Source organism: Ursus maritimus, unplaced genomic scaffold (genome assembly GCF_017311325.1).
Source record: "Ursus maritimus isolate PB19 unplaced genomic scaffold, ASM1731132v1 scaffold_20, whole genome shotgun sequence".
NCBI classification, from domain to species: Eukaryota; Metazoa; Chordata; class Mammalia; order Carnivora; family Ursidae; genus Ursus; species Ursus maritimus.
In genome coordinates, this window is record NW_024424453.1 from 30,777,642 (window position 1) to 30,795,176 (window position 17,535).

At 38.3% G+C, this 17,535-nt stretch overlaps 1 protein-coding gene across 4 annotated transcripts in view; it reads right to left on the bottom strand.

Moving 5' to 3' along the window:
* NEK11 (NIMA related kinase 11) overlaps nucleotides 1-17,535 on the bottom strand; it is a 245,475-nt gene that overhangs the window by 168,516 nt on the left and 59,424 nt on the right. For all 4 annotated transcript variants that reach the window (XM_040636821.1, XM_040636818.1, XM_040636820.1 and 1 more), the window contains one exon: nucleotides 14,208-14,326. In XM_040636821.1, the coding sequence (XP_040492755.1) occupies nucleotides 14,208-14,326 (119 nt within the window). The remainder of the gene's footprint in view (nucleotides 1-14,207; nucleotides 14,327-17,535) is intronic.

Here is a 17,535-nt window from a genome sequence, read left to right on the forward strand (position 1 = left end):
GCACCTACACAATGACTATTACTCTGCTCTTCTCCCTTAATATCAGAACCCCATGAGCCCTGAGGAGGCTGGGCCCTCCTCAGTACTGGTAGGTAAGGGCAATGAGGAGGGAAGGGAGTGAATGTGGAGGATATTATTGGAAATAAATTGAGGTAATCTCTTTTCCCTTTGGGGTGACTGGTTTAGGTATATGGTGTGACCAAATTCTGGCCAATGTTAAAGTATAATTTTCAAAACGGTAAAATTATGAATATCATGAAAATATAAAACGAACACGTCAAGGATTTTGTTCCACTTATTAATCAGTGAGGAAACTAGTAAGATGTTAAAACAGAGTCAAAGAGTCTTTGACGAGCTAAAGTATTTACAAGAGGATAGTTGGGTTAGGTACAAACCTGGTTAGTGGCCAACAGGGCCATAAACCAGATCCCCCGAGCTGTCTGTTCCAATGAACAATAAATATTTGCATCTCTTCTAGACAAAAATATTCAAGTTAGCCTCTGCCTCTACGGAGTTATAAAATAGCCCAGACAATAGGAAATTAAGTTCAGCATTGTGCTCAAAGAAGACTCAATAATCTCTCCTGCCTTTTCTAAGTTTTGGAAATATTTTCTTTTTTCTTTTTTATAATACTATTTTTTTATTATATTATGTTAGTAATCATACAGCACATCCCTGGTTTTTGATGTAAAGTTCCATGATTCATTAGTTGCGTATAACACCCAGTGCACCATGCAATACGTGCCCTCCTTACTACCTATCACCAGTCTATCCCATTCCCCCACCCCCTCCCCTCTGAGGCCCTCAGTTTCTCAGAGTCCATAGTCTCTCATGCTTCATTCCCCCTTCTGATTACCCCCCTTTCTTTATCCCTTTCTTCTCCTACCGATCTTCCTACTTCTTATGTTCCATAGATGAGAGAAATCATATGATAATTGTCTTTCTCTGTTTTACTTATTTCACTAAGCATTATCTCCTCCAGTCCCGTCCATGTTGCAGCAAATGTTGAGAAATCATTCTTTTTGATAGCTGAGTAATATTCCATTGTATATATGGACCACATCTTCTTAATCCAGTCATCTGTTGAAGGGCATCTCGGCTCCTTCCATGATTTAGCTATTGTGGACAATGCTGCTATGAACATTGGGATGCATATGGCCCTTCTCTTCACTACGTCTATATCTTTGGGGTAAATACCCTGTAGTGCAATTGCTGGGTCATAGGGTAGCTCAATTTTTAACTTTTTAAAGGACCTCCACACTGTTTTCCAAAGTGGCTGTACCAACTTGCATTCCCACCAACAATGTAGGAGGGATCCCCTTTCTCCACATCCTCTCCAACAATTGTTGTTTCTTGCCTTGTCAATTTTTGCCATTCTAACTGGCATAAGGTGGTATCTCAGTGTGGTTTTGATTTGAATTTCCCTGATGGCTAATGATTTTGAACATTTTTTCATGTGTCTGTTAGCCATTTGTATGTCTTCATTGGAAAAGTGTCTATTCATATCTTTTGCCCATTTTATGATTTATTTGTTTTTTGTGTATTGAGTTTTAGAAGTTCTTTTTGGATCTTGGATACCAGTCTTTTATCTGTAGTGTCATTTATAAATATCTTCTCCCATTCCATGGGCTGCCTCTTAGTTGTTTTTTTTTTTTTAAGGATTTTATTTATTTGACAGAGAGACAGCCAGCCAGATAGGGAACACAAGCGGGGGGAGTAGGAGAGGAAGAAGCAGGCTTCCAGTGGAGGAGCCTGATGTGGGGCTCGATCCCATAACGCCGGAATCACGCGCTGAGCCGAAGGCAGGCGCTTAACGAGTGCGCTACCCAGGCGCCCCTGCCTCTTAGTTTTTTTGACTGTTTCCTTGGCTGTGCAGAAGGTTTTTATCTTGATGTAGTCCCACAAGTTCATTTTTTCTTCTGTTTCTCTTGCCTTTGGAAATGTGTCATGAAAATGTTGCTGTGGCCGATGTCAAAGAGGTTGCTGCCTATGTTTTCCTCTAGGATTTTGATGGGTTCCTGTCTCACATCGAGGTCTTTCATCCATTTGGAGTTTATCTTTGTGTATGGTGTGAGAGAGTGGTCAAGTTTCATTCTTTTGCATGTAGCTGTCCAATTTTCCCAGCACCATTTATTGAAGAGACTGTCTTTTTTTCACTGGATGTTTTTTCCCGCTTTGTCAAAGATTAGTTGCCCAAAGAGCTGAGGGTCCATTTCTGGGTTCTCTATTCTGTTCCATTGGTCTACGTGTCTGTTTTTGTGCCAGTACCATGCTGTCTTTGTCATCACAGCTTTGTAGTACAGCTTGAAATCCGGCAACGTGATGCCCCCAGCTTTGTTTTTCCTTTTCAACAATTCCTTGGCGATTCAGGGCCTTTTCTGGTTCCACACAGATTTAAGGGCTGTTTGTTCCAGTTCTTTGAAAAATGTCATCGGTATTTTGATCGGGATAGCACTGAAAGTGTAGATTGCTCTGGGTAGCATGGACGTTTTAACTATGTTAATTCTTCCGATCCATGAGCATGGAATATTTTTCCATCTTTTTGTGTCTTCTTCAATGTCTTTCAAGAGTGATTTGTAGTTTCTAGAATATAGATCCTTTACGTCTCTGGTTAAGTTAATTCTGAGATAATGTATGATTTTTGGTGCTATTGTAAATGGAATGGATTCCCTAATTTCTCTTTCTTCAGTCTCATTGTTCATGTATAGAAATGCAACTGATTTCTGAGCACTGATTTTGTATCCCGCCACATTACTGAATTGCTCTATAAGTTCTAGTAGTTTGGGGGTGGATTCTTTTGGGTTTTCCATATAGAGTATCATGTCATCTGTGAAGAGAGACAGTTTGACTTCTTCTTTGCCGATTTGGATACCTTTTATCCCTTTTTGTTGTCTGATTGCTGTTGCAAGGACTTCTAGTACGATGTTGAATAGTAATGGCGAGAGTGGACATCCTTGTCTAATAATGAAACGTAAGTCTGCTGGAAGCTTGTAGGAAATATTTCCCCGCTCTTGTAAAAGATGAAAAAAGAGGGTGACATATGGCCCTTCTCCCTTGTTTGGATTTTGGTTACTGTTGTATGGAGGTGGGTGATATGTGGCAGTGCTTCAACCATTGGGGCAACTACAAAAGAACAATCCCAACTACAAAAGCTAACCATGCTGAGAATGGAAGTAAAGAGATAGAAGGAACTGGAAGTACTGCTGAGCCACCATCCTCCTTGGACACTTCTTATTGGGTGAGTTGTTTTTGTTGGGTGAATTGTTAAAGAGAAACAATTTTCTTTATGATTTAAGCTGCTTCTGTTACTTGCACTTAAAAGCATCTTAAGTTGATTCATGTGGTCCCTGCAGTTCTTGATATGAGATCTGAGGAGAGGGTACTGGTTCTCTTCCAGCTACGAGTACCAGGGGGTCTGAGGGTCTAAGGGTTTAGAATTTGGAATAGTGAGCTTGGGAGGTGACCAGGAGACTGGGTACTATAAACTTGTAATAAGTAATATGTTCAAGAGAAACTTACCCAGTGACACCTAGCCAAGGAGAAGATGAATTTCAGATAACAATGCATTGATAGTCCTCACATATATAAATATATAAGTATGTAAATCAGCACTAAGTATTTTAAGAAAAAGACAAACAATATGTTAGAAAACAGTTATGAGGGGCGCCTGGGTGGCACAGCGGTTAAGCGTCTGCCTTCGGCTCAGGGCGTGATCCCGGCGTTATGGGATCGAGCCCCACATCAGGCTCCTCTGCTATGAGCCTGCTTCTTTCTCTCCCACTCCCCCTGCTTGTGTTCCCTCTCTCGCTGGCTGTCTCTATCTCTGTTGAATAAATAAATAAAATCTTTAAAAAAAAAAAAAAAAAGAAAACAGTTATAAGAAGTAATTGGCTGGCACCATTGCAATGTATTAATACATTTATATAATAGACCAGGTATCACATTATTTGGTAAATTTGGGTTAAGTATAATTTACTGGCTTTCTGCTGATGGTAAGCAAAAATAGTTCCAGCAAGAAAGTCTTGTCATATATTTAGTTACTATCTTTTCCTTTGAAGTATACAAAAATCAAATCCAAGAAATAACAAGGTGACTAGTAATATAGGTAACTTATATAAGCCCCTTCTTCTGAAGAGCTCAGAGTAGCCCTTCATCTATTACTTCATATGTCCCATACCATGTCTCTAGGAGTGGTAGGTCCTTCTCATTTCTAAGTTTCTTGATGCCCAAGAGAGAGAAGTGACTGGCTAAGATTAGATGACAGTCGGGCCCAAATACATAACAGAGCTCCTGCCTTCATCTCCTCCGTCAGGCCATTTTCTACATCCTTCAGTCTCCAGGACCACAGGGAGTGAAGAAAAATCTGTAAAGGTAGATGGAGCAGGTGTTTCTCAGGCTCTCAACCCAAAGTAGGGCTGTGGAAAAGATATGCACAGTTTAACCTTCATCTCCCCTTAAGCACTTATCTTCATAATTTCTGAAACCTCAGCTCCCTCTCCATACATCTGTCCATCATCTGGCAGGGTCTCAGGGGGGATTGCAAACTCTTCTTGCCGAAGGTACTGGCACAAACAGTAACTCCTTGGTGAATCATGGCCTAGGCGGCCCCTGTTGCTGGTCTCTGTCTTGTGGCATCCATCCTAGACTATGAGGTACCTGCCTGGTTCCTCACTGGTGCTGTAGGCCCTCAAGACCATGACAACCCCTCTGTGTTGTAAGTGAGGGGTAGAGTCAGGCCCCCTTCAAACATAGCTATTGCCAACACAGCAGGAGCTGCTTACACCTGGCACTGGGGGCGGGGGAGTCTCCTTGAAATAAAGTGACCTCAGGACATCCTTAAAAAGTGGGAACTGAGAGAAAGTAGGAAATCACCAGTAACACCACAAAGACCACAGCTTCTTTCCATCTTTGAACCTGGGGTGGTAGCACACCACCATCCCCCATCATATTTACCAACTTGGATTTCTAGTAGGTCCTTCTCTTGAGAGCCATTACATTAAAAATGAATTCTAATGCCACCTCTCAGGGAATATTGAGCCATTCTAGCACAATATCTCACCAAACTGGCAGGGAAACTGTGTGGTCTGCCAGGTAATGAGGTAGTCATCTTAGGCAAAGTGTCCCAGCCCCAGTCTCTCCTCCACTGTGAAAGCACCAAAATCAGCAAGGCCTCAAGATCACCAGCAAATGGGCTCTCTGCAGAGAGGCTGCTCTGACCTTCATTCTAAAAAAATCTAGGCTAATTGGACTCCTCCCTCTTCAACAGGAATGAGTTTGGGTTTTTTGTTTGTTGTTTTTTTTGTTTAATGCTTTCCAAATTGGGACTGGGGGGGAAAAAGATGAGCAAGACATTCTGCCCCCAAGGAATTCCCTTATGACCAATTCTGCTGTGGTGTCCAGAGAAGATGATGTTTCAAACATTAGCCAATTAATTGGACCAAAGAGAAGAAAGGCTACAGGATTGCACATTCAGAGACTGGATGGTTCTAGCTTTGTCCAAGGTTCCAAAGTCCCTCAAATACTGGACCAGCCTATGGAGCTTGAGGGAGTTGGTAAGGAGTCTCAGAACACAAACACCTTTAAAAAACTTACATCCCTCTGTGCCAGAGGTTCCGGCCCACAGGGAGGAATGAGTTTTAGTGCTACATTCTCAAGATAGCTTATAGTGAACTGTGAGTATATTTAGCTTTTGGCATCATTATAAGTGTTTATGCCACATGCTATATATTTAGCATATTATAAATATATAAATAAACCACATCAAAGTAAGTATAGGACAGCTCTAAAGGAGTAAACAGAATCTTTATTTCTTCTGTAACTTCATTTTTCTTAGCTTCTCCAGGGTCTTCTTGATCTCCTGTGCTGGTGTACTATATTAGTCCGGGTTCTCCAGAGAAAAAGAACCAATAGGCTATAATATAGATATAGATTTAGATATAGATAGATATGGAGGTTTATGATGAGGAATTGGCTCATACAATCATGGAGGCCAAGAAATTCCACAATCTGCATGCAGGAGACCCAGGGAAGCTGGTAGCATAACTCAGTCTGAATCTACAGACCTAAGAACCAGGGGAATCGACCGTCTAAGTCTTAGTCTAAGGACAAGCGAAGATGAGATAAATCCCAGCTCAAGGCAGCAAAAAGGGGGCAAATTCCTCCTTTCTCTGCCTTTTGTTCTATTCAGGCCCCCAAGGGATTGGGCGGTGGCCAACCACATTGGAGAGGGCAATCTAAGTTACTGAGTTCATGGATTCAAATACTAATCTCAACAGAAACATCCCCACAGACACACCCAGAAGCAATGCTTAATTTGGACACCCCGTGGCCCACTCAAGCTGACACATAAAATTAACCATCACCTGCACTAAAATAATTTGCAAGGCATTAGCAACAGAGGAGCAAAACCTAACTTCTTCACATGTGTTGTTTCCAAGGTAATCTTTGTAACTCATGCAAGCTATGTAATTTTCAAGATACATTTTAATATATGAGGAAAAGGCTGGAATAATGCTTTGTAGATCTATTTTTATTGGCTATGGTTTGAAAGATGTGATTTGAAAGCTGAATGAAGCATTGTGGTAGGCTGTATACTTGTTCCCAAATAGTCACATCTCTTGTGACTTGCAGGAAGTGTTCCCTTCAGGAAGAATAGGCTCCCCAACTCTTTTGACATTGGGCTTTGTCATGTGACTTGCTCTGGTCAATAGCATGTGAGCAGATGGGGAAATTGTCATGTCTGAGCAGGACCTTTAAGAGCCATTGAGTGTATCTGCTAGCTCTCTTGCCTTTCCCTCTGCCATGAGAACAGCACGTCCCACCTGGGAGCTGCTCCTTCAGTTTTGGTACTGGAATGGGAGGAAAGGTAGAGCTGACTTGCAGCTGCTCTGCAGCTGCCAACATGCAACATGAGCAAGAAATTGCTGTTGTAAGCCACTGAGATTGGGGTTTTTTGTTCGTACAACATGACTTCATTCAGCAGGAAGAGTTTTAGTGTCCTATTCTCAAGGTAGCTTTTAATAAACGGAATATTCTTAGGTTTATAAATCATTATTTCTAACTGTCTATGTTATAAGCTAATAGAATCATTCTTTTGGATTTAAATTGCTTTAAGAACAGATAATTAAGATGGTTTCTTTATTTTTTTAATTAATTATTTAAAAATTTTTAATTCCAGTATAGTTAACATACAGTATTATATTCATTTCAGGTATACAATATAGTGAGTCAACAATTCCATATATTACTGAGTGCTCATCAAAATAAGTGTACTTTTAATTCCCATCACGTATTTCACCCATGCCCTACCCACCCACTACCCCTCTGGTAACCATCAGTTTGCTCCCTATAGTTAAGAATCTGTTTCTTCATTTGTCTCTTTCTCTCTCTTTCTCTTTCTCCTTATTTATTTGCTCGTTTGTTTAGTTTCTTAAATTCCACATATGAGTGAAATCATATGGTATTTGTCTTTTTCTCACTGGCTTATTTCGTTAAGCATTATACTTTCTAGATCCATCCATGTGGTTGCAAATGGCAAGATTTCAATTCTTTTTATGGCTGAATAATATTCTATTGTGTACACACACACACACACACACACACACACACACACACATGCCACTACTTCTTTATCCATTCATCTATAGATGGACACTTAGGTTGCTTCCATAATTTGGCTACTGTAAATAATGCTGCAGTAAACATAGGGATGCATGTATCCCTTTGAATTAGCATTTTTTTACTCTTTGGGTAAATACCCAGTAGTGTGATTACTGGATCACAGGGTAGTTCTATTTTTAATTTTTTGAGGAACCTCCACACTGTCTTCCATGGTGGCTGTACTGTTTGCATTCCCACCAACAGTGCACAAGGGTTCCTTTTTCTCCACATCCTCATCAACACTTATTGTTTCTTATGTTTTGATTTTAGACTTTCTGACAGGTGTGAGGTGATATCTTACAGTGGTTTTGATCTGCATTTCCCTGATGACGAATGATATTGAGCATCTTTTCATGTGGCCAACAGTGGCCACCTGTATGTCCTTCTTTGGAGAAGTGTCTGTCCATGTCTTCTGTCCATTTTTTAATTGGATTCTTTGTTTTTTGGGTGTTGAGTTGTATAAGTTCTTTATAGATTTTGGGTACTAACCCTTTATCAGATATGTCATAGGCAAATATGTTTTCCCATTCCATAGGCTGTCTTTTAGTTTTGTTGATTGTTTCCTTTGCTGTGCAGAAGCTTTTTATTTTGAAGTGTCCCAATAGTTTATTTTTGCTTTTGTTTTCCTTGCCTCAGGAGACTTATCTAGAAAGATGTTACAGCTGATGTCAGAAAGATTACAGCCTGTGCTTTCTTCTAGAATTTTTATGATTTCAGGTCTCATATTTAGGTCCTTAATCCATGTTGAGTTTATTTTTGTGTATGATGAAGAAAGTGGTCCAGCTTCATTACTTTTCATGTAGCTGTCTAGTTTTCCCAACACCATTTGTTGAAGAGATTGTCTTTTTCCCATTGGATATTCTTTCCTCCTTTATCAAAGATTAATTGACCATATAATTGTAGGTTTATTTCTGGGCTTTCTGTCCTGTACTATTGATCTGTTTGTGTCAATACCATACTGTTTTGATTATTACAGCTTTGTAATATAACTTGAAGTCTGTGATACCTCCAGCTTTGGTTTTCTTTTTCAAGATTGCTTTGGCTATTTGGGGTCTTCTGTGGTTCCATACAAATTTAGAATTGTTTGTTGTAGTTCTGTGAAAAAAAATGCTCTTGGTATTTTGATAGGGATTACATTAAATGTGTAGACTGCTTTAGACAGCACAGACTCTTTAACAATATTTGTTCTTCCAACCCATTAGCATGGAATGTCTTTCCATTTCTTTGTGTTGTCTTCAATTTCTTTTATCAATGAGTTTATAGTTTTCAGAGTACAGGTCTTCCACCTCTTTGGTTAGGTTTATTCCAAGCTATCTTATTATTCTGGGTATAACTATAAATGGGATTGTTTTCTTAATTTCTCTTTCTGCTGCTTCATTATTGTTATATAGAAATGCAACAGATTTCTGTACATTGATTTTTGTATCCTTGACGTCACTGAATTCATTTATCAGTTTTTGTAGTTTTTTGGTGGAGTCTTTTGGGTTTTCTAATTATAGTATCATGTCATCTGCAAATAGTGAAAGTTTTACTTCTTCCTTCCAATTTGGATGTCCTTTATTTCTTTTTGTTGTCTGATTGCTGTGGCTAGGACTTCCAGTACTATATTATATAAAAGTGGTGAAGTTGGGGGGGGGGTGCCTGAGTGACTAAGTTGGTTAAGTGTGCAACTCTTGGTTTCAGCTCAGGTCATGATCTTAGGGTTGTGAGATCGAGCATGAAGCATCGGGCTCCATGCTCAGCATGGGGTCTGCTTGAGATTCTCTCCCTCTGCCCCTGCTCCTGCTCACACTCTCTCTCAAATAAATAAATAAAATCTTAAAAAAAAAAAAAGTGGTGAGAGTGAACATCCTTGTCTTGTTCCTGACCTTAGGGGAAAAGCTCTCAGTTTTTCACCATTGAGTATGATGTTAGCTGTCAGTTTTTCATATAAAGCCTTTATTATGTTGAGGTATGTTTCCTCTAAATCTACTTTATTAAGGGTTTTTATCATGAATCAATGTTGTGCTTTGTCAAATGATTTTTCTGCATCTATTGAAATGATCATATGGTTTTTATCCTCTTATTGATGTGATGTATCACGTTGATTGATTTGCAAATATTGAACCACATTTGCAACCCAGGAATAAATCCCACTTGATCGTGGTGAATGATGTTTTTAATGTATTGTTGGATTCGGTCTAATATTTTGTTGAAGATTTTTGCATCTATGTTCATCAGAGATATTGGCCTGTAGTTCTCTTTTTTTTGTTGTTGTTGTGTCTTTATCTGGTTTTTGTATCAGGGTAATGCTGGCCTAATAGAATGAATTTGGAAATTTTCCTTCCTACTCTATTTTTTGGAAAAGTTTGAGAAGAATAGGTATTAACTCTTCTTTAAATGTTTAGGACACCTGGGTGGCTCAGTCAGTTAAGTGTCTGCCTTCAGCTCAGGTCATGATCCCAGGGTTCTGGGATTGAGTCCCACATCGGGCTCCTTGCTCAGTGGGGAGCCTGCTTCTCCCTCTGCCTGCCCCTCCCCCTGCTTGTGTTCTCTCTCTCTCTTTCTCACAAATAAATAAATAAAATCTTTAAAAAATAATAAATGTTTGGTAAAATTCACCTATGAAGCTATCTGGTCCTGGACTTTTGCTGGGAGTTTTTTGATTACTGATTCAATTTCTTTGTAGGTAATTGGTCTGTTCAAATTTTCTATTTCTTCCTGCTTCCGTTTTGATAGGCTATAGCTTTCTAGGAATTTATCCATTTCTCCTATTTTGTCCAGGAGAAAGTTTATTTTCTATAGGAGACATATTTAGACCTATACAAATTAAATATTGAAAACTAACAAGTGAATAGTAGATGACTATTCCTGATCAGGAATAACATATAGCATTTTTCCATTTAAAAACTATTCTGGAGATTGCTTGTGGTGAGCAGAGAATAATGCATAAACTTGTAGAATCACTATGTTGTACACCTGAAACTAATGTAACATTGTGTGTCAACTACACTCCAAAAACCTGACAAAAAAATAGTCTAGAGATTCGATCAAGATAGTGATAACTGGGGCACCTGGGTGGCTCATTCATTAAGCGTCTGCCCTTGGCTCAGGGTGTGATCCCAGTGTTCTGGGATCGAGCCCCACATCAGGCTCCTCCACTGGGAGCCTGCTTCTTCCTCTCCGCCTCCCCCTGCTTGTGTTCCCTCTCTCGCTGGCTGTCTCTATCTCTGTCAAATAAATAAATAAAATCTTTAAAACAAAACAAAAAAAAGATAGTGATAACTGCCTCCCCTTTCCACCCAAACTCCCAGAAATATGAGGAATTTTTCAACAGGAAATTCATAATAGTGCTAGAAAATAGTTATAGATGGGCAAGAATTTTCATAAAAGCTCTGAAAGAATGCAAAAAGAGGATCCCCAAACCTAAAATATATAGATGAATGTTTCCTCTAGATCCCTCTTCCCACAGCAGCAACCAGCTCAGTAATATGCCCTGTATGGTTTTTCTCACTTCCCCATCTCACTCACTCTCCCCACTCACTGGTTTCTGTTTCATGAAATCACCCCCAGATAACCTTCTTACACTTTAGTTTTTGTTTCACAGTTCTGGTATTGGAGGAATTCAAACAGACAAGTTTTGATATTTTCCCGATATCTAGGGCCTTGCTTGTAACTAACTAACTTCCTTCCTTCCCACCTTCCCACCTTCCTTCTTTCCTACTTCCCTTCCTTCCTTCTTTTCTCCTTCCTTCCCTCCCTCCCTTTCTTCTCTCTGTCTCTCTCTCTCTTCCTCTCTCCCTGCCATCCTCCCTCCCTGCCTCCTCCTCTTTCCCTGTCTCATTCTCTCTCCATATTTCACCCAGGATATTCACCATTAAACTCAGCACCACTGCTTAAAATCTATCTTTCCAACTTCTCACTCACCCTTGGGTGATGAAACTTGGATTCATCCTTGACCTTCTCTTATCACATCTTACATATTGATGTAATGTAACTTCAGTCATTTGAACTTATCAAGTTAACTGTCATCCTTCCATGTCCTGCCCACTGCTGTCATATTGTTTCAGGTCCTACAACCTCATGCATGGATATTATAAAAGGTTTCAGACTGATATACTAAATTCCCCTCTCTCCCCTCTGTAATTTATCATCCAGTCTTCCTGAAGCTCTGATCATAGCTCCACTCAAAAGGTTTCTGTGGCACTATTGTCTATATTACAGAATAAAGCCCTCTACAACTTGATGTCAACCTACCTTTCCTCACAACTTCATTCATGTACCCCAAGAGCCATTCCCACTGAACTATACTCATCATTCACTCTAAAAGTGCCATGATTCCCCAGCTCTGTGCTTTTGCTAACTCTGGAAAGCTAAGACTCATCTTTCACCTTATTCAAAACCTACTTTGGGTCAAATGTTGTTTCTTCCAAGACCTTCATTGATTCTCCCAAGCAGCATAATTACCTCTCTTCTGATCTCCTATAGCACTTAAAGGGTACTTTTCTTGGCATTCTTATCATTTGTTTTAAATTAAAGTATAATTTACATTAAAATACATAACTCTTAATCTTGATGAATTTATCACCCTTGTAATCATCCACTTGGGTCAAAATACAGAACACTTCCAGCATCCCAGGAGATTCTTTATGCCCTCTTCCAGTCAAAATCCCCTTCAAAGATTAATCTCTATTCTGAGATTGGGTTAATCTCAAATTAGTTTTGCCTGTTTTTGAACTTCATGTAAATGGAGTCACATAGTATGCACTCTTTAGCATCCAGCTTCTTCATCCATCATGTCTCTGAGATTCATCCAGTCATGCACACCAATTGTACGTTCTTCTTTTATTGCAGAGTAGTATTCCATTGTAAGACTATACCACAATTTATTTAACCATTCTACTCTAAATGGACATTTCTCAGTGTTTCAGCTACTACAAATAAGCCTTCTATGGACATTTTGTACATGTCTCTTGTTGGACACAGGTACTCATTTTTCATCTAAGGAAGAGAATTATTGGGCCACAGGCATTCGGATGTTTAGGTTTGGAAGTACCATCAAACATTTTTCCAAACTGAAATTTGTCTGTCTATATAGAAAACTTTTATAATAATTGGTTATAATAACATAATAAATAAGCACCATCACTTATTACCTGAATCATAAAGGAGGGTATTTCAAGAACACAGATACACAAACACCCAAACATTTAGCCCCATTTAATGACTTTCTTAAAATGCTGAAGGATTAAAAAAAATTTTAATCCTCTCTCTGAAGGATTATTTTAAACTCATTTACTTCAACTATTAAGCATACCAAATATATTGCAAATATCTGGGCTCCTAAATCAACTAGATTTCAGTTTTATATTCTGCACACAGAACACAAAAGTTGTCACCTTTATATGTGAAGGTGACATGTACATATGTGACATATACATACATATCTCCTTATGTATCAGCTAACACACATGCCATGGACTAGTAAAGAAAAGAAAAGAGATACCAATATAGCTATACACACATACGCCCTATGTTCAGCAGCCTCGGGTAGTTTATTAAAAGATTATTTGATATTCTTTTATCACTGTTTCTTAGGATAGTCTGTCGTCATTCAGAAGACTGCTATGAGTTGCCAATAAATCAGTGCCTATCTGTATCATCCAGCGTGTGTTTAGAAGATACGTGGAAAAGCTCAGTACAATCTGGTTACTTTTTATGCATTCAGGAAAAAAAGACAACACATTTGAGCTGTCTGATACCCATGGATAGCCAGACCTTGATGTACTCTCTAAATTTCAACCTTTGTTCAAGAACAATGTTCCACACACTCCTAAATTGAAAGATGTACTATGGACATCTCATAGTATCTACTTTTGTCTCTGTATGCTCATCTTTTCAAATGTGGTCATACCAATTAATGGGTCTCTAAAACATTCAAAAATCATTACTTTTGACCTGTAGAAAATACAATTAAAAGCTTTCTAAATACATTTTTAAGCCAGAGATTATAATTGCAAATTATAGAAAACTGAATTCATAAAACATACTTTGACCTTCTGTATCAGATACTTCAGGTCAAAACTGACTTTTGGTCTGAGTATTTATCTCCCTGAGGCCCACAAATATCTTTTTCCTCAATCACTTAGCTCATGTTGGAATGTGACACTGACACATTATAAGGTGACTATGAAATTCATTTAGAGCATGCTAGATATTAATAGCTCAAGCTTGTTGAAAGATACAATAAAGCCATAGCATGCTAAAGGTATCTGAGAATTGCTTACAATCACAGGATATGATCAGATATATGAGAATGTGTTTAATACAAGTTTCTGTCTTGTATTCAAGGCCAACCTGATTTCTAGAACAACAAAAAATGGCTATTCAAGTAAATCTTCTATATTGAATCATTCAAACAGTTTCCTCATGGGAAAGCATACTATAGATGTTTAACTGCAGTCATTTAGCTTTGGACTTGCTTTCTTTCAATTCCACCTCCAAAAATTCATTTTTCAAGTTCAGATATGACTGTCAAAATTGTGTCTGTCAGTAACAAATGAACATACCTTTCATGCATGTAGTCAACTCCTAGCAACAGCTGGATAAACCATTCTATTATTTGACTTTCTGGAAAGGTTTTGCCAGCTTCTTTATATTCCTGAATTTTACAGTCCAGATCCCGGCCCTGAAACACAGCAGCATAATTTTTCATATTTTTCTTCAGTTAAGATTTTAAAATCAAGCTCTCTCTACAACGGTTAATGTATAGCAGTGACTATTTATCACAAGAAAGTGAGGGCATACTGCCACTCTGGAACTCAGAGCCTCCCCTTGACCAACCTCTAGCCAGGCTCCTTGGAGCCCTCTTCTCAACTAGGCCTCGACCTTGGCTTATAAAGACTTGAACCAATATTAACACACTTCTAATAGCTCAAGGCCACACCCCTAGGGTGACACTAGTATCCTATAAAGTGCCTGCCTGAGAAAACTTACGGCTGCCAAAAGAATTTACTGTTTTCCAGCCCATACCTGTCTCCTGGTATCTGTGGAAGGGTAGGGACCTAACTTTAATTAATGCCAGTTAGCAAGCCCAGATACACATGAACCAACCCCTTTTCTGCTTTTTGTAATATTTCCCTTCCCTGACTCTGCTCAGGCCTCCACTGTTTTCCCCCTTTTCATGGTCCAGTCACCTATGCACTTATCAGAATACGTGCACAACTAGAAAGAGCTCAGCTCTTTCCCTGCCAGTTACCAAATAAACTCTGTTTTCACCATTTTAAGTAATGCCCACTGTGTTTATCTTTGACATCATTCAAGGACAAAAACTCTTCTAAAGAGTTTTATTTTTATTACATTACTTAAATATTACCTGAAATTTATTTTTATTACATTACATTACATTACATATTTACATGTACCCACATAAAACTAAGAATGACTTTCCTTATACTTAAGAGTTTTATATAACTATAGAAGCCTAACACATATACAAAGCAAAAATATAAAGCCAGTTAGACTCAAATGAATGATATTAATCTAATATAAAGTGATGATGTTTTGGTGAAACTGTATCAGTCCTTACATTGTAAATATGGCACTGGCTGCTGGAGTTCGATTGTTTTCAGTTTGGCTTGTCCAGACTAACATGTGTTTTGGGATGACTTAACTCTCTTTTTGTCTCTTTAACTACATTAAAGAGTTAAAATTCCCAGGAATACAGCAACGGTTGATTTATGTGGGGTCCAAACACATCATTTAAACATTCAGTCTGTCCTCCCACTCACTGGTGATAGAAAGAATAATACTCGGTGCCAAAAATGAATCACGATCACAACGACAAACATCTAAAATTGCCTGGCAGAGTCTGATAAGACCCTTTCTGATTATGCTTATATTAATGTATTTCAACTACCATAGAAACGAATACGCAAAATGTAAAATTCTTTTAGAGAAGCCCTATACCTGATCCCCTTTACCTTAAAACACTGGACAATTAAACACAATTCCAGAAGTATGTGTCTGAAGAAAAAATGAGTGAAATGCAAGTGTTTTTGGTCTTTAGGGTATGCCAACAACATAGCCCCATGAGAGAAGAGAGGTACTAAGCCGCATCCCTAAGGAACATAAGAGCCAAACATTAAGCTACTTACAGACTTCGTGACAAAGTTTTCACTGTTAAATGCAAAGGAGAAGCATTTATAGGCAATGAAACAATCAAAGGGTAATTACTTCTAATCAAACATTAGGTCAACCAACTGACTCAGTTGCAATGCATTTTTTATTTCCTTTCAGTGCAATATGCAAATATTTGCCTTGCATATTCTCACCTTTCACAAGGGCATGACAAGTCAAAAATAGCATACAAACTTCAACTTGCGCCCTAGCTCACATTCAATTTTCTGCTGGATCTTCTGGGCCAAGGAGATCAAAGCTTGTTGGGAATTCAAAAATACAGTGAATCGATTATTTGACTCCTTATCAAAAATACTATCCTTTTCTTCTCATTCTCCAAACCTACCTTTATATTCCGTCCTTTTAATCCTAGAGTTTATCACAGTTCTGTAGGATCATACAAGCTATACTGTCATAATGTTTCTATAAATTGCACAAAACATTTTTGACAATATCTTGTGAAGTAGACACAAAAGCACTTCAGATAAAAGGTGGTAGCTGTAAGTGTATATATTTTTCCAATCCAGTTTTCCTCTTCTATCCAAAAGGACCTCTCTCTCTCTCTCTCTCTCACACACACACACACGCACACAAATTTTAAAACAAAAAACAAGATATCCTTTCAATATTCCATTTAGATTCTCTGAATATGATAAAATATCCCCACTGTCAGAAAGATAATTATATACATGTTGCTGTGTTCTTCTTGAATAGCTTTAGATGAGATGGATGGATGGATGGATGGATCAAAGGAAAGAAGGAAGAAAGAAAGGGGGGAAGGGAGGAGGGGAGGAAGGGAGGAAGGAGGAAAGGAAGAGGGAGAGAGGGAAAGAAGAAATGAAAAAAAAAGAAAAACTTGTCGTATAGAAGTATCAATGAAGCTGCCTGCTTCAACCCAATGTTTCTTACTTTAGAAAGGTCATACATAAGTACAGTTGTCCCTATGAAAACAGCCTTTGCATTGTAACTGTCTACCCCAATTGTAATAACACTAAAATTTGGACAACTTTGTGCATTAAAATAGCATTCTTTTCAAGAATTTATCCCCAATAAATTATAGAAATATGAATTTTACACATTTGTATTAGCTTTGGTATTGTTTTCTTTGTGAGTGAGCAGAATTATATTCTCTGTGAGTTATGTTGCCATGAAGGGAGCACAATCCCTGGGTAACATTTAGTGGTAGTCTGATAATTACATCCTAATGCTCTCTCCTCAAGTGGTGACTGGAACTTGCTTATCTGTTTCCTGCTCTGATATTAAGTATGCACGCAATTTCCTGTGACTAAATAAACATATATACAGACTATTAAAAAAAAAAAAGAACAGGGTCTTTAACAGTGGGCCTCAAAGTGAAATGTCAAAAGGAGATTATACAAATTGCCTCTTCCTCTCTGAGCAGAACTATAAGGAGGAGAAATGAACCAGTTCCTAATATTAAGCAAGGAATATGTTTAGTTGACAAGATAGACCACCAAAAGATTAATCGGAGAGCTGGATCTCATCCTCCTCAAGTTACTGCCCCTGAAATTTTCATTTTGCGCATTTATCGCTAAGAAAAATTATTTGCTTTGAATTTTGTTCTTTAATAAATACTCTTTTCTAAACAAGTCACTCAAAATTAAGATAACAAATTATGCTTTTATATAACAACAAAAAAATACAATTTTTTTTGTAAAGCAGTCTGATTTTAACTCAGCAATATGAAAAGCATTTATG